The sequence below is a fragment of the Euprymna scolopes genome, chromosome 11, assembly GCF_053919585.1.
Source record: "Euprymna scolopes isolate OS-2025 chromosome 11, ASM5391958v1, whole genome shotgun sequence".
Classification (NCBI taxonomy): domain Eukaryota; kingdom Metazoa; phylum Mollusca; class Cephalopoda; order Sepiida; family Sepiolidae; genus Euprymna; species Euprymna scolopes.
Genome location: NC_136492.1, coordinates 59237058 through 59263083, shown reverse-complemented (window position 1 = coordinate 59263083; position 26026 = coordinate 59237058). Strand labels below are relative to the sequence as shown.

Here is a 26026-nt window from a genome sequence, read left to right as displayed (position 1 = left end):
TACATCTGCTGTAGATCTAGCAGAACGGAAACCATATTGAGTGTCATTAAGGTTATTTTTGTTGAGATATTTGATTACTTCTGTATTTTACAGATTCCAGCAACTTACTCATGATGCATACGAGACTTATTGGCCTGTACTGAGAGGGGGATGAGCGATCACCTGAATTCTTAAATACAGGGCATACTGATGAAATTTTCCAGGGTGATGGGAAGCAATTCTCCTTAAGACCATGTTTAAACAGTTTTGTAAGTATGGGCGCTAGTTCAGGTTGAAGTTTTTTTGAGTACTACAATTAGAATACCGGCAGGGCCGGTTGCTTTACTGGAATCAAGGTTTTTGATTAGCTTGGCAACATCACGTACAGATATATGTATATCATATAGCATGTTTTCTGATACAGGAGGAAATATTGGGGGTTGGCGGCCTTCGTCGCAAAGGGTAGAATTAGCTGCAAAGTTCTTGGCAAAGAGTTTGGCTTTGTCTGATGCTGACGAGATTACCTCAGGTCCATTGATGATAGAGCACACACTTCTGTTCAGGATTCTGTTTGCAATTTGCCAAAACTGGTGGGAACCAAGCCGCTGCTCAGCTACTTTTGACTTAACGGATTGAGCATACAACTCTTGCATTCTTTATTACTTTCTTACAATGGTTGCTGGCAGTCCTGAAAGCAGCTTTAGTTTCCATACATCTATTATGTTGGAAACAGTGGAAAAAGTGATTTCTGTGCGCAATGGCAGCAGCACATTCTGGAGAGAACCATGGCTGGCTGTTAGGTTTTTGCTGGAGCTTTTTCGAGGGGATGAAATGGTCTATACCTACAATTAACCATTCCGTCAGGTCTGATACTATAGAGGACACATCCTTTTTAAACATGGAACGCAGAGGTAGATCTGATATAAATGTACAGAAGCTATCCCAGTCAGCCTTAGTGTATCGATATATTGTACGATGGAGAGGTACGTCTGGGGACTTATTACATTTCATTTTTATCTTAATTGATACAGACTGGTCGGAAGATCCAAGAGGAGACAGAACAGAAACTGAACATAGTTCAGGGCAAGTTGGGAGAAAAAGGTCTAGTAGACTCGCATAATGGACGTCATTGTCGGGCACACAGGTGGGTTCATGAACAATCTGAGTGAGGTCATAAGCAATGGAGAAATCATAACAGAACCTCCTCTCATCATCAGTCTTGTTTGAGTGGGTCAACCATTCGACATTGTGAACATTGTGAACGTGAAAGTTAGCTGAAGGATAAGCAGATGGGGCGTGGTCAATTTTGTCAGATATGCTTTTAAAGGTAGTAACTCCGCTGTTGTGGGGGCAATAGAGTAAATATAAATGCAGTAGTGTGAGCTAAAGCAACCTGGAAGCACATATAGGGTAAGTTAGGATCTTCTCTGGAGATGTCCCTACTACATGGAAAGCCATCTTTAATATAGGCACATATTCCATGCCCATGGCGATCTTGGGGGTCAGATTTAGAAGTTAAGTTAGAGTATCCTTTAATTGTGAACTCTTCTAGGGAAATAGCCTGTCCAATGCCAGTTTCGCTTAAAAATAAAAGGTCTGGTTTAGTCTCCTGTAATTGGGTTTCAACCTCTGGAAGGTTAGAACGTAGACCCCTGATGTTGGAGGAGACATGGTAGAGGGGTCTACGTTAGAAGTTGGAGAACCGGGTTTAATTGTGTATTTTTTCTTGAAATTTGTCATGAAATTTTAGAATTTGTGGACTAGGTTGTCAGATTTACTTAGAGCAGGACAGAGAGGGGAAACTAAGAGAGAAAAAGAAAATTTTTTTTTTTTTTGTAGCACATAAGGTAAAGCCGTAACAATTCCTTCAGGCTAAGATGTAGTTCTGGATAGTCCTAGGAGCTCCACCTTCCCAGGTCGTGGCTTCCCATCTTTCGGGTGGAGTAAATTTATTGATTACTGCATGAGGTACCCCAAATGTTACTGGGGCTGCCCAGCCAATTTTTACAAGGCTAAAGTACGCCTTTTTTGAGGAGCACTGACTTGACTCTTCTGACCTTGTGTCACATCTTGCTGTGATTGGAAGGAAGTAAATACCTACTAACTGAAAATATTAGCCTTCACGGAAATTTACCGAAAAATAACCAAGTAAAATTTTAATAAATAAAATGTGGTATGACGCCAAAAGGGAATCAGTGAATAAAATAGCGCAAAAAGCTTATTACGTTACAAGTTAAAAGTCCGTACACAAAAATAAGGTGCTAATGCACTTACTGATCCGCGCTATTTTTTAAATCGTATTTCCAAGTTTAATTAAAGTTTTGTTTTTATTCAATTGTAAGGTTAAAGTACAGAATAAGTACAACCCACCCCCCTAGTTAAGAATAGCTTTTTAAATAATAACGTTATTTCAGCACGGATCATTAAGTGCATTGCATGACTACCCAAAAAATTAACGCAAATTCATCGAATATTTTTGTTGCAATAAAAGACTTATGCACTTATGTTACCGTGCTAAAATAACGTTATTTAGAGAGCTAATTTTAATATGAGAGGGCGTTTTATAACTGTTTTGTACTTTCACCTAACAAATAAGATCGTAAAACTCGAATTTAACTTGACATTATGATTAAAAAAAAAAAAAAAAAAAAAAATAGCACGGTAACATAAATGCATAAGCACACACAAAAAAGTACTCATTGGCTGTTCTTCGCCTTCATTAACGTCAATACCTAAGGGACGTAACTAGTTTTAAGACCTGCAAGATTTCACCCGTACGTTTTCATAAACGCAAAAACTTTAATCATCATGACAACCAACCAGTATCAAGAAAATTTTACGCGAAGACGTTAACTAATTTTTTCAATGAAATCATTTAAAATACGATGGAAAATTAAAAGGAAAATAAAAGAGTACTAGTGCACTTATTGATCCGTGCTGAAATAATAAGATTATTTAAAGAGTCATTCTTAACATGGAGGGGGAGGGTGTTTTGTAACTATTCTATACTTTAACCTTACAATTGAATAGAGAGAAACAAACAAAAAAACAACAACTTTAAACTTGGAAATACGATTTTTAAAAAGTGCGGATTAGTAAGTGCACTAACACCAAAAAAAGTTCTAATCGACGGAAAAAATGCCATATAATATAACTTACACGTATGTGCATAGAAAGAACTGGAATCGTCGGAAGATCTCCATCATTCCACTAATTATAATGAGCAACTGAACTCCAAGAATTTAGTAAACTACCTGGCAAATATACCCGGTGAGCCAAGTGCGATATTCAAACAATTGCACGTAAAGGGACAGTTAGAATCTTAAAAAGATCTGTTAGAATGCATTGCATGAAATAGTAGGAAAATGCCAGGCCTTCCTTCGGTAGGTAGCCCCATAAAAAAAATAAAATTCGGCCTATGAGTTTCCATTTAAAAAAAAAAAAAAAATCCATACAGTAGAACCCCGAAATACGGTGGCCCTAGGATAAGTTTCTTCGGGTTACGATATGGAATAAGATGTTTTTCGGCCTCTGGTTACGATATTTGCCCAGTCTTACGGTGTTATTTATAACGTTATTTTAGGTGCCAGGGCAGTGCAGAGTGCACTCACTGCACTGATCCGCGCTATTTTTTAAAAATCGTATTTCCAAGTTTAATTAAAGTTTTATGGGTTTTTTTTTTATTCAATTGTAAGGTTAAGGTATAGAATAGTTACAAAACACCCTCCCCATATTAAGAATGGCTTTTTAAATAACATTATTTCAGCACGGATCAATAAGTGCACTAGTACCTTATGTGTATTATATGTGCAGTAGTTTTTTTTACTAATTTTTAATACCATATCCCGGGGGTTTACTCTATTAAGTTCCCGGAGATAGTCCCAAATTCTACTACTACTTCAGTTTTCAAATTTATTAAGCTTTTAATTTTTTTTTTTTTTCTTTTGTAATTGAGTTTGCATATCGCCGGCTGCTTTGTCTTAACGTTTCTTAACGCACCTCCCGACAGTTTACGTAATCTACCCGGCATGAACTGGGGAAAAACGCAGTCCTCTATATAAGTATATATATATTAGTTTTTTTCTAAAATAACCGTGATTGTAATAATCTGTAGCTTAAAAGAAGACTCGGCCTCTATTCAAACTCTCCGTTTTTTAAAACAATAATAATGAACAATGCAATCCAAACATTTTTAGACTGAGAGATAAACATCTTAAAACTATTTCAGAGAATAAAATATTCGTTAATAATGAAAGAAGAAACCTTACCATTTGCTATAAGCGACTGATTCACGTCAGTCATTTTTTCTTCTTTTATTTTTTTTTTAACACCTGGACGTAACTCGTTTATTCCTGTCTTCATATAGATGTCTACTACACTAAGCAGAGTTTACTCTGAATACAGCTGGATAAAATTACTTAAAGTCACAATTCACAAGCCTGACACTCCCTGCCTACGTAAATAATAAGTATGTCCCAATTGAGTGTTTTGTTGGGAAATAACTTTTTTGTTTTGTTTTGTTTTTTCCTCATATTTATTAAAAAAAAAAAAAAAAATGCTTATAAAGATTCTTTGTTACAAAGAGAAAAATAAGCCGAACTTTGGACAGTTCACCGACATCCCCTTCCCCACGTCTCTTTAAAATGTCTCTTACTGAAATAAAATGTTATTTTGTTTTTTCATTTTTTTTTTTGACAAAAATCAATCCATTACTAATATCGATTTGGGTTAAACTAAAACCACACATTCTTTAGTAGTAAGCATTTCTAAGGTAATGTCACTAAATAGGGTTTGCGGGTGATATGAGAAAAATAAGACATTCAAAATGTTTCTTATCTTAAACATTATTTCATGAGGATTCATTTTGTGTAAAAATATAATTTACTAGCAGCTCAGCACGGCTCTGCTCGGGCTCTATGTACTGTTCATAACTTGCCCTACGTGTAAATAGACTTTATGTAAGATTTCAAATATTTAGACCAAAATTTGTCCGAGTAATTTCGTAAAGACCGCAGGCGCAGAGGTCAATTTTTTTAAACTTTGACCCCGATTTTTACCCCCTTAGCATTTATCTTGGTCTCATATCAAAATACAAAGTTTTACCCATGACTAAGTTACCTACATCTAAAATTTCAAGTCTTTAGATCCAAAATTGGCGGAGGAATTTGGTAAAATCTGCAAAGGTCAACTCTTTCAACTTTGACCTTTTGGCAGCCAAATTTTCTCTCCAAAACTGATTAAAATGATTCCCTCATGTCTGAACACCTTATGTATAAATTTTAAATGATTAGACCAAAAATTGACAGAGTAGTTTGTTAGACACCGCAAATGTCAAATCTTTTGAACTATGGCCCCTTGGTAGCTCAAATTTTTTACCCAAGTCGATTAAAAAGCTTGCCCTATCTCTGAATACACCTTATGTAAAATTTCAAATGTTTATACCAGAAATTAACTGAGTAATTTGGTAGAGATCGCAGAGGTCACATGTTTTAAAACTTGGACCCCAATTTTGATCCCTTAACATTTACTTTTTGGTGGGTTCAAATCAAATTAAAGTTTGATCCATGTCCAAGTTACCTACATCGAAAATTTCAAGTGTTTAGACACAAAATTGTTGGAGGAGTTTGGTAGAGTTTTCAAAGGTCAAATTGTTGAACTTTGACCCCTTGACAGCCAAATTTCTGGCCGAAAACCGATTTAAAAGATTTTCCCAAATCTCAATACACCTTATGTAAAATCTTGAGTCTCTACACGGAAAATTGGTACTTATAAACATTGAATGAGTAAAAAATCAACATGGCTGCCATTCATAGAGCAAGTAGCAGCCTTGATCTTGTGATCAAAAACCAAGATTGAGTGAAACGAAACGAACAGAAGCAAAACTGACAATTGTTAGTAATATTTCTATAAGTAAAAAGAAATTAAAAGGAAAATAATGTAAACCACTTTTATTTTTACTTATGTAGAATAAAGGCAAGAAAAAACATGAATTTTTTTTGTTGCTTTTTTTAGTTTCCAATCTAAACTTTCATAAATGTTTCCACATTTTTTAGAAGGGGATTGATAAGTTGTCTTATTTGAATTATTCGGACTATTATTCTCATCTTTATTGTCATTTTCACAACATTTCAGCCGATGTAACCTCCGATCTTCTTCAGGTGCATGTTTTCGTCCGACTTGGGAACCTAGACGGAATTTTAAACTGAACCCTTTGTTAAATTCATGGGGGGTAGATTCTCCTCGTTCCGTCAGCCAGAACAGAGTTAAATATTATGCTATTCCTAGTCATTACTGCCTGAGAGCATAATACTAGAAAGAACGTGCATATAAAATGGAGCCATAAAACCTGACATAGTGATATGGCGCAAGGAGAGGAAAGAAGCAACCTTAGTAGAAATTATTTCCCCAATGATGCTGCGTTAAGCAGAACTGAGGAGGAAAAGATAAGGAAATACCAAATTCTTATGTATGACACGAAAAGAAACTGGAATCTTAGGAAGATCTCTATAATTCCAGTAATTATGATAGCCATTGCACCCATGAAAAAGAATTTCAAAAACTACCTAGCAAATATACCCGGTGAACCAAGTGCAAGAGATATTCGAACAATTGCGTTTAAAGGGACGGCCAGAATCTTAAAAAAGATCTCTCGGTTAGAATATCCAAGTTAGCAGATGAATGTTTGGCGTCTGGTAGGATGCCTCATCCTCAGCTTGCACAATCTGATAAAAAAAAATTTTTTTTAAATAAAATAACTAACAAGAACATATGACTGTCATGAAACTGTATACCTCAGCCTGACAACGTGATGATGAATAAAAGTCTTATCTGGGCCTTACTTCTCTGTATTATATGAAGTATTTCCAAAGTTATGCTATGGAAATGTTGATAACTAAAAAAAACTATCTGATCAGACTGAAATTTTACATGGTACTTGCTGTTAGCAAAGAGCATCAGATCGTTGGAAATAGGAGAAGTTGAAATTCGATCAAATTTTCGATTGAAGTTTTCAAGCCAATGACAAATGTCAAGCTCAATGGCGTGAAATGTGCGGGACTTAATTGGCTACAATATGGGCCAAGTAGTATATCTCTGATTAACAGAACCAAAGTTACCACTAAACGTGTTATTTTCACCATTCACATGAGCTTGATCTTCACAATAGACTTAGATATCACAGAACAAAATCAGTTCTAAATTAGGCTATGACTGATATCTTGACCAAGTTTAGTGATGATTGGTCAAGCGATGTGGACGCTAGGCTCTACACAAAATCAACCAAACACATGACCTCCTCGGCAGAAGTAAAAAGTAACATTAGTACTCTCTCTCTCTCTCTCTCTCTCTCTCTCTCTCTCTCTCTCTTATATATATATATATATATATATATATATATATATATCTTTCTCTCTTTCTCTCTCTGCTCTTTCTGTAGAAGACAGTCTGCTGACAGATATGTCCGTTTTCTTTTGTGTCTCTATTTCTCCCCTATCACATCTTTTTTGTTTCAAATTATTATTTTTTATCTTTAATCTTTAGTAGTTATTACTAATTAAAACATGTGCTTATTAAATTTATAAATGTAAAAGTAAATTCTATCTACGATAAATTCGACCGCTCAAAGGTCATTATTTTTGCATCCACTTAATATTTATTTCAATCTATTTATATGTGTTGCAATGAATTTTTCCTGTTCCAAACTGTTATCCTCATTGTGATTGTTGTTATATTCCCAACGTTTGAGTCGTTTTACTATCTGGCTTTCTTTAAATACGTTTTGTTGTAGTGCGTAATCTAAGATTCTTTCTTGACTTAAGGGCAGACACTTTCCATCCCGTATACATTATTCTGCTATGGTCCATTCTTAAGAGTGTCATCCAAGCAACAAATCCTTACCTTCACTGGTGCTTAATTCTATTATGCTTAGAGAAGATCAAATGTTAATTTTTCTGATTAGGCAAAATCCTCAGGAAAATTAGATCATACGGTATCACTGGTAGAATACTTAACATAATTAAATCCTTCTTAGATAAGAGAAAACTCCAGGTTGTCCTCGACGGTCGTACATCTAAACAATATGATATAAATGCGGGGGTGCCTCAGGGTTCTATCCTTGGACCTCTATTGTTCCTGATATTCATAAATGACCTCCCCGACAAAATTGCCTCTGAGATGGGTATATATGCTGATGACACTACACTCTATGGCAGGCACGACAGGAAGACGAATGAACACATTTCTAAAGAAATGGCAGAAACACTAGAGGAAGCCCTCCAATCTGTGGTGGAATGGGGACAAAAGTGGTTGGTCGCGTTCAACGCTGCCAAGACTAAACTAGTTTCATTCAATAATTACAAGAAACCCTCTCTACCACCTATAGCAATGGCCAACGACTCTTTATCTGAGAGTACATCTTTCAAACTCCTTGGCCTAATATTCACAGGAAACATGAGTTGGAACAATTACATTGAAGACATTGCCAGGACCGCTGCAAGAAAGGTGGGCTCTCTCTACCGTGCTAGAAAACTACTAACACCCGAAAGTATCCTGTACCTCTATAAGGCCACCATTCGCCCATGTATGGAGTATTGCTGTCACATCTGGGCTGGTGCATCTGCTACTAGTCTCTCACTCCTTGACAAGGTTCAAAAGAGAGTCGCAAACCTGATAGGCCCTGAACTGGCACCTAAGCTTCAGCCTCTGTCCCATCGACGAAATGTTGCATCCCTCTGCCTTTTCTACAAGTATTTTAGTGGTGAATGCTCTGACGAGCTGCAATCACTTGTGCCCCCACGACGTGAGCACCCTCGACAAACCCGACAGGCTGCTAAATCCTACCCCCACACTGTAGAGATCCCTAAATGTAAAAGATCATTTTACTCCAATAGTTTCTTCCCCAGAACCACTAGACTCTGGAATTCCATTCCGGGTCCCTGCTTCCCCAACAGTACTGACGTGCAGAAGTTCAAGTGTAACGTGAACCGACATCTTGCTGCCAAAATCCCTACATAGTACCCCAGTAGTTGTTGCCCCTGATAGTAGCCCCCTACACCAAAGTGGCAATTTGCCTTGTTTGGGGTGAAAATGTAATAAAAAAATTAAAAAAAAAAAAAAAAAAGATTAGGCTGTCTGAAGATAATGGCTTCCTGAACTTAAATGCACCAAACATTGATGTTATTGCTTTTTTTCCCCCCTTTGCAAAACTCAATCATATTTTGCCAAGTCAAAAAACAACCAAACCAAACATCATGAATAAATATTTGAAGATATAAAGAACTTGAGGCATAAAATCTTGTTACAAAATTACTGGATTCGGTATTAAATAACCTGAAGAAAGGTCGATATGCTGTACAACAAAACAATCAAACCAAACATGATTAATAAATATTTGAAGATATTAAGAACTTTAAGCTTAAAACAAGCCAATTTTACCATCAAAAGATCTTGTTCATCTGGAGTATGTTTAACAGATGCAAGATCACTTGCCAGTTCTTACAGATCAAAGAGTCAGCTGACTCCAAATTCTACCATGTAGTTTTGTCCAATCACTTGCTTCCAAGTTTTCTTTGGTCGGCCAATCTTCCTACGATTTAGGGCATCCACACTTCTGCAACAGTTTATCCAGGAAGATCTTATTATTTTTTTCCTTTGGGATTCACCACTTATCAAAGCCCAAAGGCCACTCGAGGATAAGAGCTAATGAATATAAGGTGGTAGTATAGCAATCATTAATGGTGTAAATTGGTTAGAATTTGATTATCTATGGGGACAGCTCATTAAGAACTTGTTTGCATTAAATTTGAAGGCTACCATTTTGTATTCAACTGGGAAGCAGGCCAGCAGACCAGTGTTCCAAAGATGGGCAGTTATGGGAAAGAAGTTTTGTTCGTGGAATCTGCATTCAGATTTAGGCACAAATAGAGAGTGGAGGAACTCGAGTATAGTGGTTGTAGCTAGTCGAATGTTTTTTGTGAAAGTTTGGCAAGGGAGGACCATAGATTGGAGTTCAGTCGAGCTCTTGCCATGAAAATAGCTATAGAGCAGATATAGGCTATTATTATTATTATTATTATTATTATTATTATTATTGGAACAATGGTGGATGATTCTGACACACAGCATCATGAATAGGAATTTAAATCTAAATTTTAAGGAGATTTTCACGCTAGCATCAAGTCGTAGTCTCTGTGGACATCCACAAAAAATGTGCCATCATCGCATTCGTCTTAATAGAGAAAAGGCAGCATTCTCTGTTTCTGCTCCATTGAATGACCTAGATATTGTGATGATGCCTACAATATCCAGATTTAAAGTAACCTTGTGTAACGTTGTACATCTGAATGAATAAAATTTATTTCTAAAATCTGATGTATAAAAAATTTGGAAATAGTCTCAAAGTGTAAATCTTTGACAAACCCACTAGATAAAATGGCATGGTTTATAATTAGGACAGTTTCTTGTTGTAAATCAATACGTTGCATCGGCTTGAGCAAATCTATTTTTAGGACATTCTTTGAAACATCTGTGATCTCTCTGAATACATGTATTGGTCAAATAGTAACGCCTGCTCTTTCGCAACTCCTTTGGAATTCAATATTATTAATTTCTAGCATAGTTTTTTTTATTATTATTATTATTAATTTTACTTTCAAACCAGACATATTGCCACTTAAGCTAAGGGGCTACTGTAATAAAGTCTAGGTTTATAGGAGGAAGAGGGTAACTTTAGTGGAAAGTTGTGTAGCAAGATGTTTGTTCACATTACATTTAAATTTCTGTATGTTGTTATGGTGGGGAACTAGAGAGAAAGAAAGGAATCCATAAGGTAAATGTTCTGCAGAAAGAAACTATTGGAGTAAAAAGATCTGGCATCTAATAATCTCTGCAATCAAGGGGTGTAATTTTGCTGCTAGTCGGTTGGTTGGGTGGGTTGGGGTTATTTCGTTGAGGCAGTACAAGTACAATACGTTCATCAGAGCACATTCTGTGGAAGCAATTGTAAAACGGGATGCAACGCTGCGATGACATAATAAAAACTGGAGCTACTTTTTTTTTTAAATTTGTTCACTCCAAATAAGAACTACTGTGCTTTACAGTAAGATTTTTCAGGGGGATCTCAAGTAGGGAGTTAAGCGGAGAAATGTTTGTTCACATTACATTCCAATTTCTGCATGTTAGTAGAGTTGGGGAAACAGGGAGCAAAGAGGAAACTAAAAGCAAACATGAAAGATTTTAATATGCATTATTTGGATTCATCGGACTACTGTTCTCATCTTGAGAGTGATTCTCACAACGTTTCGATCGATGTAATCTCCGGCCTTCTTCAGGTGTATCTTGTCGAACTTGGAATGTTTCTGTCGAACTCAGGAATTTGGACAGAATTTCGAGCGGAACCTTTTATTTATTTCACAGGGGTAGCGTGCTCTGGCTCTGTCAGCCATAACTGGATAGAGGTCCTAAGTAATTTGCAATTGTATTTTTCAGTCGCCCACACTTCAGGAGATTAGCATTTTTTACTATTGATTTTTCCAAGTACTCTAACCACTGTGCCACGGGTCCTTGTGGACAATTCTAGTACGAATTTTAGGAGGCTTAAACCTATTTTTTTTTTATTTCTAGTTGTAAATATCACTATTTATTACTAATTATTACTATATATTAACGTATATCTATCTATCTACTTATATATATATATATATATATATATATATATATATATACACACACATATATATATTAATGTTTTTACTTATTACTTGTATACATTATCTATTGTTTATAATTACTGGTTCCCATATCGTATTAAATTCTATACTAGGTCTACTTAGTAGTTGGTTATACCTCAGCATATGTGTTGCTTCTTTGAATCGTCTTACTCTCCACCGTTCTTCCTTTATAATTTTTACTTCGTCCAATAATGGTAGATGGTTTCCTTTTTCCTTTCAGATATAGTCAGCTATACCTGACTTTTCAGTCTCTCCACGTACTATTGCTTTTTGATGTTCTTCTAACCATACTTTCGTAAATTCCAGAGTTCGACAGAAACATTCCGAAGTTCGACAAGCTCGGAGGTTACATTGACCAAAACGTTATGAAAATCACACTCAAGTTGAGAACTGTAGTCAGATGAATCCAAATAATACGAATAACCAATGCTCATCTCCAAAATTCAGAAGCTTTTAATATGTTTCAGTTTTATACAAACTAATAAAAATCATATTCTAACTACAAAAATTGACTTGTACTTAACTTAACATGATAGACATATGTACGTTGAGTATTATATAATAATAATAATAATAATAATAATAATAATAACAAGGTAATTAATAGGCGAGAATAGTCCATTTTTATTTTGAGGGTGAGTATAGGAATATATTTGTTAAGTAAAAAAAAAAAATTGGAAGCGTAAAATAAAGTTTTTTATGAATAAACGTTTTCATATGCCTGTAAATTGTAACCTAATGTTTTTGATGTAAATTTGACGGTTGTTTTTTATTGAAAACTAGCGGGGGTACCCGGCGTTGCCCGAGTGTTTGTTTCCGGGACGGGGGGGGAGTTTTAAAAAATGTTATGGTAGGTAAGTAGGAAGGATCAAACCCGGAGTCATGAGTAAAAGTAGGAAAATAAAGTGTGAAAAAAACCCCAAAAAAAACCCATCTACAACGTTAACAGTTCGGCCACCAAGAAAAGTCCATTCCAGTTGTTTAGGAAAAAAAAAACAAACAAAAAAAAAAAAAAACGACGGTAGTTCGGCGTGAACGTGAAAATATAATGTGAATTGTCCAGCACGCTAACCACTACGCCACAGAGCACTGCAGCTTAGTTTAGTGATTTTAAATAACTTCACATGAAAGAACTACGAAGCCAAACCGGTGTTCTCTTCTCAACTGTTCCTTGTGAACGATCCCCAAACGGTGTTAAGTGGTGGCAGGCGGAGGAGGAATTTATTAGAGAGAAAATATTTTACCACTTCCATTGATCTTAACCGATTTTGGCCGTGACTTCTCAGCAGAAAAAGTATAGAAATCTAAGATTATCGAGGAATTTGAGAAATAATAAGCCTATAACACACCTCAGATATTGTTCTGCCGTTTGTGCATATTATATTTGCATGAAATATCTTGATTTTTAATCCTATTAAGGTCAAAATCAGACGGGAAAAAATGAGTTCATTTTATTTATATAGAGAAGAGAAGAAGAGAAGAGAAGATTACGTTTTAATTGTAAGATATATCCGCCATATTGTTTTAACGTTTTGGTTGGTTGGCGAGATTGCTGGCATGCGTTTCTCTAGCTAGGTTTATGCCTTGCACCAATTTAGTTAATCAAATGTGTTCGGAATATTCCACTTACGTTTGTAGATAAGCACAGCATGATAACAGCCGAAGCGACAAGCATATTAATATAAAGATAATATCCTCCTGGATAAACCATTGCAGAAGCATGGATGTCCTAAATCGCAGGAAGATTGGCCGGCCTAAGAAAACTTGGAAATAAATGATTGGACAGAACTGCATGGTGGAATTTGGAGATAGCTGACCCTTTGACCTGTGAGAACTGGAGAGTGATCTTGCATAACATCAGAAAACATCTGAACAAGTTAAAAGTGACATTAAATAAATAGAAGAATAACAAATAATAAGCAGAAATGTTCTTTGTAATCCAAATATAAAATTTCACATGAAGCTTCCAAATAAGTGTAAAAAAAAATGTATCTTAATAGTTAACCCTGCTCGATATTTTAGTTGCATCCACCTTTGTTCAGGTGAGGGCAAATTTAGGCATTAAATCCCATTTTTGTTAGTAAGTGTGAAAAGTCCCATCACTATCTTTGTTGTAAACTGTTGAACACACTCGAGATGAACAAGATCTTTTTGAGGATAAAGTTGTTTTGTTTTATGTTTCAAGTTCTTTATATCTTCAAATATTTATTCGTGATGTTTTGTATCTTGATAGTTAATCCTGTTTAATATTTTAGCTTTGATTAGTCATATAAGAGGAGAGAGAGAGTTTTTTGGGTTTTTTTACTCTCATATTCAGACGACCTCCCACTGTCACTCATGAAAAATCAGATGTTATTTGATTTTTAAATTTCATTTTAGTTTTGCGTGATTTTGAAATCATACAGACTTTTAAAAAAAATCTGCTTCACATACGACAGAAATCTTTCTTTGATTTCAACTGGTTAATTCTTCGGTGAAACAAATCTTCTCAGAAACAAACACCCTCCTCGTCACCGTAATAATATTAGGTTAAATCAGTTTTCCAGCGAGTGAGATTCTTTGTTCTGATTGTCTGCTGGTAGACCGAAGCTGTTGCATTATCCACATTCACAGGCAACTGTTAATTATGGACTGATAAGAACCGATGACGGATTTGTTCCTTCAATTGGCAGAACCGATTCCAATCACAATCTCTGAAAGGTAATTATAAAATGCAAGCAAAGCATTGTTATTTATTGAGTAGAGTTTGAACTGTATTAGTGCAAACAATCTCATACTGCAGAGTTGATTAAAGTGCATTATCGCGTTCTAAAGAAAACGATCCCCTGAACAACGCGAGATAAAAAAACAAACAAAAAAACAATAAAGTATGAAATATTTAATTAATTTCAGTATTTAAAAATAATTACTTAATGCTGACTTTAAAAGCATGCAACGCCGTGTTGATTTTCATGAAGTGAATGATTGTGGAATAACAGAATAACAGAATTATTAGTAATTAAGAATAACAAACTGATGTTGAGCGATTTTACTGAAATAATAATGATATTTAGTTGAAAATATTGCGCTTATTCAGATTGGCACTTCTGGCGGCAATTAAAAGTAGGGAAAATACAGAAAAGTTTGTATGATGTATCTAATAGTCATGGAACGAAGATGACACATTCTAAAAATCACATAATTTGATAAAAAAGTAGATTTTTTTTTAATTAAAAAAAATCAAATTTTATGACTAAGCGAGTCGTAGTGTTTTTGTCGGCCATCATTAAATCTGATATGAAATAAAAAAGGGGAGACAAAACAAACCGAAGTTGAAAGGTGAAAAAACAGCCTTACGTTCAATGCAGTTTAAGTAGTGAAATCGCTAAAAAATCGTAAATTTTGATTTTCTTAGTTTTAAATAAAACTACTTGATTGATTTATGTGATTTTGGGGAATATAACGTCTTCGTTCTGTAACGAGTATGCATATCATACAGACTTTTCTATGTTTTCCTTTTAATTACCGTCATAAGTGCCAATTTGAATAAGCACCAGAAATATGTTTTCATTAAGAAAATTATAAAAACATAAAGGAAATTTTTTATAGAATCACTTCCGTCTCCAAACTGAACTTTAACAGCTTTATATATATATCTATATCTATATATATAACAAAACTACTTAATTGTGACAGTTTTCAATGCCAAAATTGTTTTTAGAGCACTTGAAAACCCTTTAAAATCAGAAAACAAAACTAATTTAAGACAGGGGTGATTCTATAAATTATGAATTAAAATTAAGAATAAAAATAGTAACATGAGGTTCAGAATTGGGGATAGAAATATACAGGAGTCTTTATTCATTCCCGGGCCACGTCAGACATGCTGGATAGCATAGTATAGATTAAAGTATTCCTTCATAAAGTGTACAAATATCTAATTTGAATATTTTTCTCTGTGAACTGTCTGGGTCACCTAAGTTATTTCTGTTGCGATTTGTGTCATAGGAAGAAAAACAAGAAAAAACGATTTGTAGGTAAAAGAGGATAAATAGGAATGACCCCCCACAAAAAAAAAAACATGAAATTCTACTTTTTTTAGACGATTTTGTGTGAAGACTATGAAAAACTTGTAAAAAAAAACAAAAAACACATTTAGAGTGGGGGATCAGTTTCACTTATAAATTTAACATAAAATGATCACTCAATTCAGGACTAATGTTTAACCAAATAACGTTTTAAGGATATGTTGCCAGAATGTTTTTAATGGGATGAGGAGTTAAGGGTGATAAATTGTGTGCGTTTTCTTGGGGAAATTTAAAAGAAAGAAAAAACTTCCTTAATCCTATCATTAACCCTATATCCAGATGATAGCCCTTCTTCCTTAACTCTACTCCAACAGTCGTTAACCCTACCACTAACCTTAAGCTTGAGTGGCAACATCCCCCTATGTCAATAAACAACCATCCCTCAACCCTAGAAATAGCCATGTTCAGGAGGAGGGTGGGGCCGTAATATCCCTCATACCTCCCTTAACCTTTCCACTAACCCTGTCTGACTAGCAATAGCCTCCCCCCCCAAGCTTATCCTTAACAGTGCTATTAATCCTAAATCCGTTTGATAACATACCCCCACCCCTTGAGAATGACAACTGGAAATGAATCAAGATTGGAAGCCTTGGACTGGTCAAGAATAGCAAAACCCCTAGCAACTATGATAACGACATAGTTGATCAGTTTTCAAAGTAAAACCAGAAAGAACAGCATATCAATCTTTAAGTGAGGAATTGTCAGCCAAAAGACGAGCAAAGAACCTTATCCTTAGAGGATTAAATAATCTGAAAACCATTAAAAGAGGATGAATAGCTGACTTGCCACTATTAAACCACACTATCAAAACAAAACCTTATTAAGAACACGGTTATAAATTTTCAAACTTAACAAACATGAATAAATATTCGAAGATTTTTTTTTACAAGGGAGTCACCACATCAAAGCTCGAAAGCCACTCAAGGATGAACATTAACAAGTTTAGGGTGGTCACCAGGCAACAGCATAGTAACCATTAGTGGTGGAAATTGGGTAGAATTTGATTATTTAAGAGAATAGCTCAACAAGAACTTGTTTACATTGGATTTGAAGATTACCATATTGTAGTCAGCTGGAAATCAGGCCAGCGGAACAGATTTCCACAGGTGGGTAGTTCTAGGAAAGAAGCTTTGTGCATAGAATTTGCATTTAGATTTAGGCACAGATAGAGAGTGGAGGAAATTGTTGATAGTAGTTGTAGCTAGACAAGTGTTTGTACTTCTAGAAAAGAAGCAAAATAAATGAATTCAGCATTAAAAAGTCAAAACAAATGACATAAAAGAAATAGACTTGTAGTTTTAGAGAATCGAAAGATAGGTTGTACAGCAAGAACAATGGGTTTTTTAATCGTTTTTTAGCGAACTTCGAAATATTTAATTTTAAGTAAAACCAATGGTATCTACTGAATTGTCGTGTCGCAGTAATGAACATACCCAAAAATTATGAAAAACGATAAGGTAGAAAATCAATTATTAATGAAATCAGTTTTCGAAGACAATTAGTGAAAATTAAGTTTTGCTAAATTGGCCAAAGATTTTTAGTTTTCAGAAAATATTCACCTCCCTTTTATTACCATTAGAACTTTCCGTTTTTTTTTGGGGGGGGGGTGTTTTTTTGCAAAACTTAATTTTCGCTAAATTATTTTCGAAAACTATTTTCATTAATGATCAATTTTCTACCTTATCGTTTTCGTAATTTTTGGATATTTTCATTGCTGCGACATGACAATTCCATAGATACTATTAGTTTCACTTGAAATCCAATAATTCAATATACCATTGATTAATGTTAAGACTCCCATCATGTTGCTCATCTCTTAGCTGACAATTGTTCTCTTATCCTTTAGTAGCTCTTGATCTTGACAATGTGTTCTGTCTTATCCTTTAGTGGTTCTTGATCTTGATAAGTGGAAACTGAATCATAAAAAAATGACTAAGCTGTCAGTATTAATGCTGGGGACCCTCAGGGGTCATTCCTGGGTTCAACTCTCTTCCTAATCTTCATCAATGATCTTCCAAATCACATCCTTACATCATTTGTAGAAATTTATGCTGATGACACCACCATGTATGGCAGCATATCAAAGACCATAAACGACCAAGGTCTCTCTGATTCTCTCTCCTTTGATCTTGAGCGCGTGGTACAATGGGGAAAGAGGTGGCTGGTTACTTTTAACGCATCTAAAATCAAGCTTCTATCGTTACATCAGCAACGTTCTGATGCCCATCTGGCATCAATTGAAATGAATGGCTCTCATCTTAGGGAGGCTTCATGTTTTGATAAGCTTCTGGGCATGACCTTTACTCCTGATCTGAAATGCAACACATATACCAAATCCGTTGCCAAGGCCGATGAGAAAATGGCGGGATCCTTCTATCGCTCTAGTAGATATCTCACTCCTGATGCAATCCTCTACCTATATAAAAGCCAGGTACGTCCAATGATGGAGTATTGTTGCCACATCTAGGCAGGAGTTGCTAGAAGCTGCTTATCCTGCTTTGATAGAGTTCAAAACAGACTTCGTAGCTTAGTGGGGGATGCCCTTTTCTTTTCCCTGCAACCTCTTTCCCACAGAAGAGACGTTGTGACCCTGTCTCTGCTTTATCATTATTTCCATGGCAGGTGCTCGTCTGAGCTTTAATCTATGGTCCCCCCTCGACAAACTTTCACAAAAAACACTCGTCTAGTCAGAACCACCACTAATAGTTTCCCACACTCTTTATCTGTGCCTAAACCTAAATGTAGATTCCATGAGCAGAACATCTTTCTTAGAACTGCACGCCTGTGGCACTCTCTTCCTTTGGCCTGCTTCCCAGGTGACTACAATTTGATTGTCTTCAAAGTCCAACGTAAAAAAGTTCTTGATGAACCGTACCCCTATATAATCCAACTTACAAAAATTCCACTACCTATGTTAAAAACGCTATAATCACATTGACTAATGTATACCCATTAACCCTTATCCTCGTGGTGATTCCTTTGTAAAAAAAACAAAAAAAACAAACTTTTTCACAGGTTAAGTATAGATATAGACACTATATGGAAGCATTTAATTCAGAAGGAAAGACTTGGGAATATCACCAGATAACTTTCCTAAAGTTTTATTGCCCAAAAGACAGCACACACTTCGTTTTTGGTTTAAAGAGGCAACAGCTATTCAGTGATGAAGTAAAAAAAAAAAAAAAAAAAAAAAAGAAAAAAAAAATAGAAATTCTGTTTCTCTCGTTAGTTCCGGATGAAAATAACAATAAAGTCTAATTAGTTTCTCGAGACTCCATTACTAAACTTTATCTTGTATTTCATTACTACAAGACTTGTTCTGTGACTAGTTCTTTAGAAAATAATTGATATTCAACAAAAGGTTACGAATGCCATAAGACATTGAGCCTTTCACTGTTGTATGTGCATCTAATGACAACTTTAAGATGCGAGATGGTTATAAAGAAGTTGATTATTAACAATAGCAATACGGCATTGAACACAGTCTTGTACACATGACGTCATCCCCTCATCACTTCCGGCAACGTAACATAGCGCTTATCTACTTCCTCTCCAAGAGGTTAAACATGCGATCAGGCGTGGTTTTATAGAAGAACTAGAAGAAAGAAGTGCTCTCTAGCCAACAAAAATGCCTGAACAATCCCATCGGTATTCCCTTGTCGAGGCGCCTCAGGCGATTAGCAATAAACTAACCATTTTTGAAAGAGAAGGTAAAGCTTGAGTGAATGAACACCTTAGATAAGCGCATTCTGGCCTACAAAAATCCTTGAGCAGCCCTTAGGGGTGCCTAAGGCGATTAGCAATAAAGTTTTTGGAGAAATAAGGTAAAGCTGGGAGAGTGGACCTCCTAGGGCTAAACAGAACCATAACTGAGTCCAACAACAACAACAAAACCATCGTTGAACTGATTGTCGAGGGTGTTTCCTCAACTGGTATGAATGACCCCCAGATTAGACATAATGAACAAATAAGAGGAAACGTTCGGATATATAGATTTGTAAAGATATTCCAACCTCAGTGTTAGTTAAATACACAATAAATAAGTTAATGGGAGAAGTATATGAAACAAGATAAAGGTTTAAAATGAATTTAAAAGTACAAACTAACATATAAATATGAAAGTAAGTAGAAAAAATGGGTTCAATTTCTTTCGCTTTTTGTGTGATGTGGATTTGAATGTAGTTGTAATGAATGTGTGGGCGTAGCTCTCTGTAGAGAAACGTGTTTGGTAATTGCATGTGTGAAAATCATAGAATTAAAAAACAATAACAAATAATGGTTAATTAATCAAATTTCTTTTATCAAAATTACAAATTAGCTAATCTTGCAATTGATATAACAGACACATCAGCCGTATAAAAAAAAAAGATGGTGTATCTATTGTACAAGTTGAATTGACTGAAATAGAATGTTTACTGTTAATGCGAGAAATGGGCGCAACTTTTATATTTATTCATTTAGACAGATTCATGTTGCTATAAGGAATAATCATGTTAATACACGGGTTTCATTAGATCACCGAAGTTAAGCAACAGTGAGCCTGGTCATTACCAGATAGGCAACCTTTTGGGAATAACAACACTATCCTACAAAAAAACCTTCTAAAACTAATGCTTTCATCTTCCTAGATCGAGATATACAGACAATTGGGGGTCGTTTGTGAATTTAACATTCCTTAGAAACATCCTTCTTTAGGGAAGCTAGCTCAGCATACTATGTATCAAATATACAGGATGTGTGAAAAATAACTCCCCATTATTAAGTGCTTACAACTTATTACTGAAATATCTGAGAATCCAAGAGTTCCTTAACTCTCCTGGATCATGGAGGCACTGCATTATTTTTATGCAACCAATGCAATCCTCTAACTGTATAAGAGCCAAGTACGTCTTAAAACGGAGTACTGTTGTCACAATCTGGGCAGGAGCTTCTCGGTGTTTCCAATCCTGCCTTGATAGAGTTTAAAACCACCTTTACAACCTAGTAGTGATGCCCTTTTTTCATCCTTGCAACCTCTTTCCCACAGAAGAGATGCTGCGAGCTTGGCTCTGCTATATCGTTATTTTCATTGCAAATGCTCGTCTGAGCTCTAATCTATGGCCCCCCTTTGCCAAACTTTTGCAACAACACTCTACTTGCAACAACCACAATTTCCTCTATTCACTCTCTATTTGTGCTTAAATTAACGATTACTACGCTACCACCTTACATTTATTAACTCTTATCCCTCAATGGCCTTTAGACCTTGATAAGTGGTGACTCCCTTGTAAAAAAAACAAAAAACAAAAAGCATTCCTTCGGCATCCACCCATCTTCAGGCTTCGGAGCACATCTAGTACCTGACTTTAGGAAATGTTAGGAAATGGTCACCCATTTTAGCACTGACCGGGCTCAATATCACATAAACTTCACTGATCTAACAGAATCTGCTATATCAACATGATTATGCAAAAATATAATTCTTACAAGAACTGAACATAAGAAAATGTATAGAATAGAATTTTATTTAGAATTCAATATGGATGCCAGTATTCATCAGCAGTTTTTCAATTGTTTGAGAACCGCATCGAGCGATTCCGAAAATAATTCAGGAATTTAAAAAGAATCAAACAGCTTTGTCAAAATACTTTTGATCATTGAAAGAAAAAGTTGTGACATCCTGTTTGAACCACTGTTCGTCTCACACAACATTTCTTTGCCTAAAATTTTTTTACAACTAGATATCACACAGTAGTGATCATGACTGACCATTCATTCTCTACTTCAAACCAGTAATAAAAATCAATTATCTCCCTTGTTTTGATATTATAACCCATGCAGTGACCATGTGATTCTTTCAGTTCACATGTTCAGACAAGAGAAAATGAACGTCTTCAATACTAGACATAGTTGTGCAAGCAAATAACTGAGCTTTTTTTTTTTACTTGGGAGTCACCACTTATCAAGGCCCGAACGTCACTTGAGAATATGGGCCAATAAATGTAAGGTGGTAGTGTAGTAATCGTTAACGGTGTACATTAGGTAGAATTTGATTATTTATGGAGACTGCTCAACAGGAACTTGTTTACATTCGACTTGAAGACTACTATGTTGTATTCAAACAGGAAGTAGGCCAGCGGAATAGTGTTCCACAGACGGGCAGTTTTGACAAAGAAACTTTATTCATGGAATCTGCGTTTAGATTTAGGCAAAGATAGAGAGTGGGGGAAATCGTATATAGTGGTTGTAGCTAGTCAAGTTTTTTTGTGAAAGTTTGGCAAGGGGAGAGCATAGCTTTTGGTTTTGATGAATGGTAATTCAATAGTCAAAAGAAAATAAATAAATAACATAAACATACGCATTTTATCAAATGCTTAAATGGTATCTCAGGTTGTTCAAACTTGCCCATGTTGTACGGACATGATCAACGAAGACCTTAACTTACCATATATGTGGTTCTATGTTGAAATTGCTTACAGGATCAGTTTCATCTTCACCATACTTACAATGATGGTCATTGTACAACTCTCAGAAAGATTTGCCAAGATCCTATTTGATTACCCATATGCCAATGTCTATGTCCGTGGTAACTTTAATGTTCACAGTATTAGGATGGTTAGTTCAATCTAACAAGACTGATGATGCAAGAAGGTTCCATCTTGACTTTCCCTTGCATATGAGCTGGCTCAGATTGTCGACAAACACTGGTATCAATAGACACTTTGAAAGCCTCCTTAATCTTTTCCAAACAACATGCCCAGAACAATACACATCCACTATTCTATAACCTTGTGATCATCAGACCATTCAGTTATCAAAATTAAGATAAAAATCCAAGTTCAACAAAACTTCATATGTCCTTTTCCATCTCAGAGTGGATAAATACTCAAGTGCCTGATTAGGACTTCAGATCTTCCTCGACTAGCTACAACTACTATCAACAATTTCCTCCACTCTCTAACTGTGCCTAAATCTAAACACAGATTCCATGAACAAAGCTTCTTTCCTAGAGCTGCCCACCTGTGGAACTTTGTTCCGCTGGCCTGCTTTCTACCTAACTACAACATGGTCATATTCAAGTCTAATGTAAACAAGATCTGGTTGAGCCATCTCCTTAAATAATCAAATTCTACCCAATTTTCACTACTAATAATTACTATGCTGTTGTACCAATGACCACTGCCTACTCTTTAACCCTTATCCTCGAGTGGTCCGTGGGTCTTGACAAGTGGTGAATCCCTTGTAAAAAAAAATCATTCTGCAACTCATTTTCAGAAAAAATGTATCTAGTATCCCCTCTGCTATATCTGATTGGTTAATCGTTGGTATTGAAAGTTTTATGCTTGCTAAAAAAATTCAGCAACAACTAAACAGTCAGCCATGGTACACCACCAAATGTGCTGAATAATCAGTTCTAAGTGATAGTCTTCTGAAAGTTGATGGTTCAATCCTCAGTACAGGCGATACTACGAACATAGTTAAGAATTACTTAAGACTTCTACCCGATCATGTGTAACAGAGCATGGACGCACATATGGTAGCTGTATGCAAATGACCAAGCTGTGTGCGGGATGATGTCATGGCAAGAAAAAAGATTATAAAAAGAAGAACGTATGCACAGACCGAGGATCACATTGGAGACATGTATGAGAGATTACACATGGCTGGAGAAAGAGGAATAAAGGTCTTTTGTTCAAACCTGAAACAACAAGTTGAATTTCTTTCCTCTTCCTTTCTTATGTTCTTTGCGATGGAGTCTACAATGTGTTGGGTATCTATGTGTATCTGTTTGAAATTATGTACTTCCCGAGTTTTGACACACTACATCTGAAGAAGGCTGGAGGTTACATCAGCGGAAACGTTGTGAAAATTACATTGAAAATTATCATCTCCAAATTTCAAAAACATAAAATAGGACATATTAGATAGAACTGATCCATGTCAATGTACAATATGCCACCGGAGGAGGAACGGAAGTGATGACGAAGGAAGATCGATCTGTCTTTCACATCTAGATGCAGCTAAAGTCATCCTAAGTCAAGTCACATAATCTCATTGGTTCAATTTGTATTTATTTTCACAGGTGATCAAATGATATTTGCTGTTGAAACTATTTATTCACATCATGGACGTATGCGATTTTATTGTTTATTTAAACTTTTTTTTTGTGGGGAGGGGGGTAGCTTTCGTGTTTAGACATGAGAGATTGATGGCAAGGAAAATAGAATGTGATTACCAGATGTGCACTGTCGCAAGTGTTGGAATCAGACGAAGAAACTTGAACAAAGATTTCCGTCACCCATGCAAATGACTGAACTGAATATAATAATTGAAAACAAAAACCTAATAATGGTATAAGTTAATCAGATAAAGTCATTCGAAACAGGGTCTGCCATAAGTAAGGATATATTTATTTACTAGTTTTTGTAACATTGTTGATGCTTATGCATTTCATCTACTTTATTTATAGAAAAGCCTGAGTGCCCAGTGTTGCCCGGATGTGTGTAGGTGTGTGTTGAGGGGGGAAAAAAGTGGTAGTAGACAGGCAGGCTCGAACCCGTGACGTGAAGGTGGAAAAGAAAGTGAAAGAAAATCTGACATCTTACCGCTACTCTATGACACGACCGGAAGCGTAAAGCATTCAAATTAAATGTAGTCAATCAAAAAAATGACTTGCAGAAATGGCGTTGCTTTTAAACCTCCCACGAAGGTCATTTTTAATGCTGGGGAAAATCAGCTCCCCCCAAAAAGGTGGCTCTCTGGCAGTATCCAAATAAATAGTCATTGTCTCAGTATGAAGGGTTTCCCCTACATTGACCAAGAACCAATTACAGAACAGATACTACCCGGCCTGTAGGTCAGGCGTTTGCATTTGATTAGTTTCGCTTTATTTATATGAAAAAGACAAACAAACACTGGAGACGATGGCAAAGTGGGAATTTTTTAAAACTCAATCAAAAAGAAAGGAAAGAAACCGTGTCTGTTTGCGAATGTGAGATATTATGATCTAGGAAGTATAAGAAAACTTCTGGAATCTAACCGACGTGAGAACCCTGATGCAAAAAGCCTTTTGTGAACATACAAAATGCATGCGCCCATTTTGCCGTTTATATAATAGATATTGAGAAGTGTGCACGAGGTTGAGAGCAGAACTCCGAGAATATGAATATACAGACAATCTTTGTAAACAGCTGCTTCCACTAACGTGGCATCAAGAGACTCTATATGGAAGTACTGCATGATCCAGATTCCATTCACCAAATGGCAATCCAGCAGCCCCAGTATTATGCACCTTCTTATAAGACAGTTCAGGTTCTTGGATTTTCAGTCCTAAAACTAAAGTATATTTATGCATGTAGTTTGTGTTTATCTATCTATCTATCTATCTATCTATCCCTTTCTCTCTCTCTCTCTCTTTCTCTTTGTTTCTCTCTTTATATATATATATCACCTTTTTCTTCACCCTATTCCCTCTGCTTCACTATTTTTTACCAAGTAAGATCTATGACTTACTTGTAGTTTCATTAAATACTTTTGCAAGTAAAATCCAATCCCGCATTTTGCTAAATCCTACCCTCTGATGAGAAGGAAAGTATTTCTTCGAAACTCCGCGGATTACCGACTATCCACTTATTTTGTGCTTCCTTTTTAAAATTAAATATATTTTTAACTCTTTTTCAAAGTGTTTTTAACATGCTTTATTAATTACTTGTTGTTATATATATAAGGAAGTCTCGAAATAAAGACGAAACGTTGGTGAACACATAATACGGTTTGTTCCTTTTTTATTTTATATATATATATATATATATATATATATATATATATATATATATATATATTATTATTATTATTATTATATAAAATGAACTTTGTGTGTGTGTGTGTGTGCGTGTGTGTGTGTGTGTAAGAGAGTGAGAGAGTGAGAGAGGTGGGGGAGAGAGAATGTGACTGTGTGTGTGAGAGAGAGAGACAGAGAAAGAGAGCAAGAGAGAGAGTTCCCTATGGATGTGGAAATAGCTGGGTCGATTTTTTTTTAATTTCACATGGAGATACTTGCTGTATCTGGGAGTGTTCTTATGTAGGTTTTGTATTGAAATCTGCATGGTAAGTATTAAAAATCAATGATCGAAAAAAATCCGATTACAAAAGGAACTCCGGTTTGGACCAAAGTTAATACTCTTATACAACCTAACGTCATAAATGCATTTGAGAAGTTTTATCACCACACAAGCAGAAAAGCCCAGCCTATATAATCAACCTTAGATTCTTTTA

At 35.6% G+C, this 26026-nt stretch overlaps 1 protein-coding gene across 10 annotated transcripts in view; it reads right to left on the bottom strand.

The window, feature by feature from the left end:
* Positions 1-26026, bottom strand: part of LOC145287867 (anoctamin-4-like) — a 746862-nt gene that overhangs the window by 539874 nt on the left and 180962 nt on the right. The window contains exon 1 of one of the 10 annotated variants that reach the window (XM_080135756.1): positions 4248-4405. The exons of 7 other annotated variants lie outside the window; for them this stretch is intronic. In XM_080135756.1, the coding sequence (XP_079991882.1) occupies positions 4248-4341 (94 nt within the window). In that variant the 5' untranslated portion in view covers positions 4342-4405. Of the gene's footprint in view, positions 1-4247; positions 4406-26026 lie in introns of those variants that run through there. 2 more of the 10 variants (XM_080135754.1, XM_080135759.1) reach the window with 2 other exon arrangements.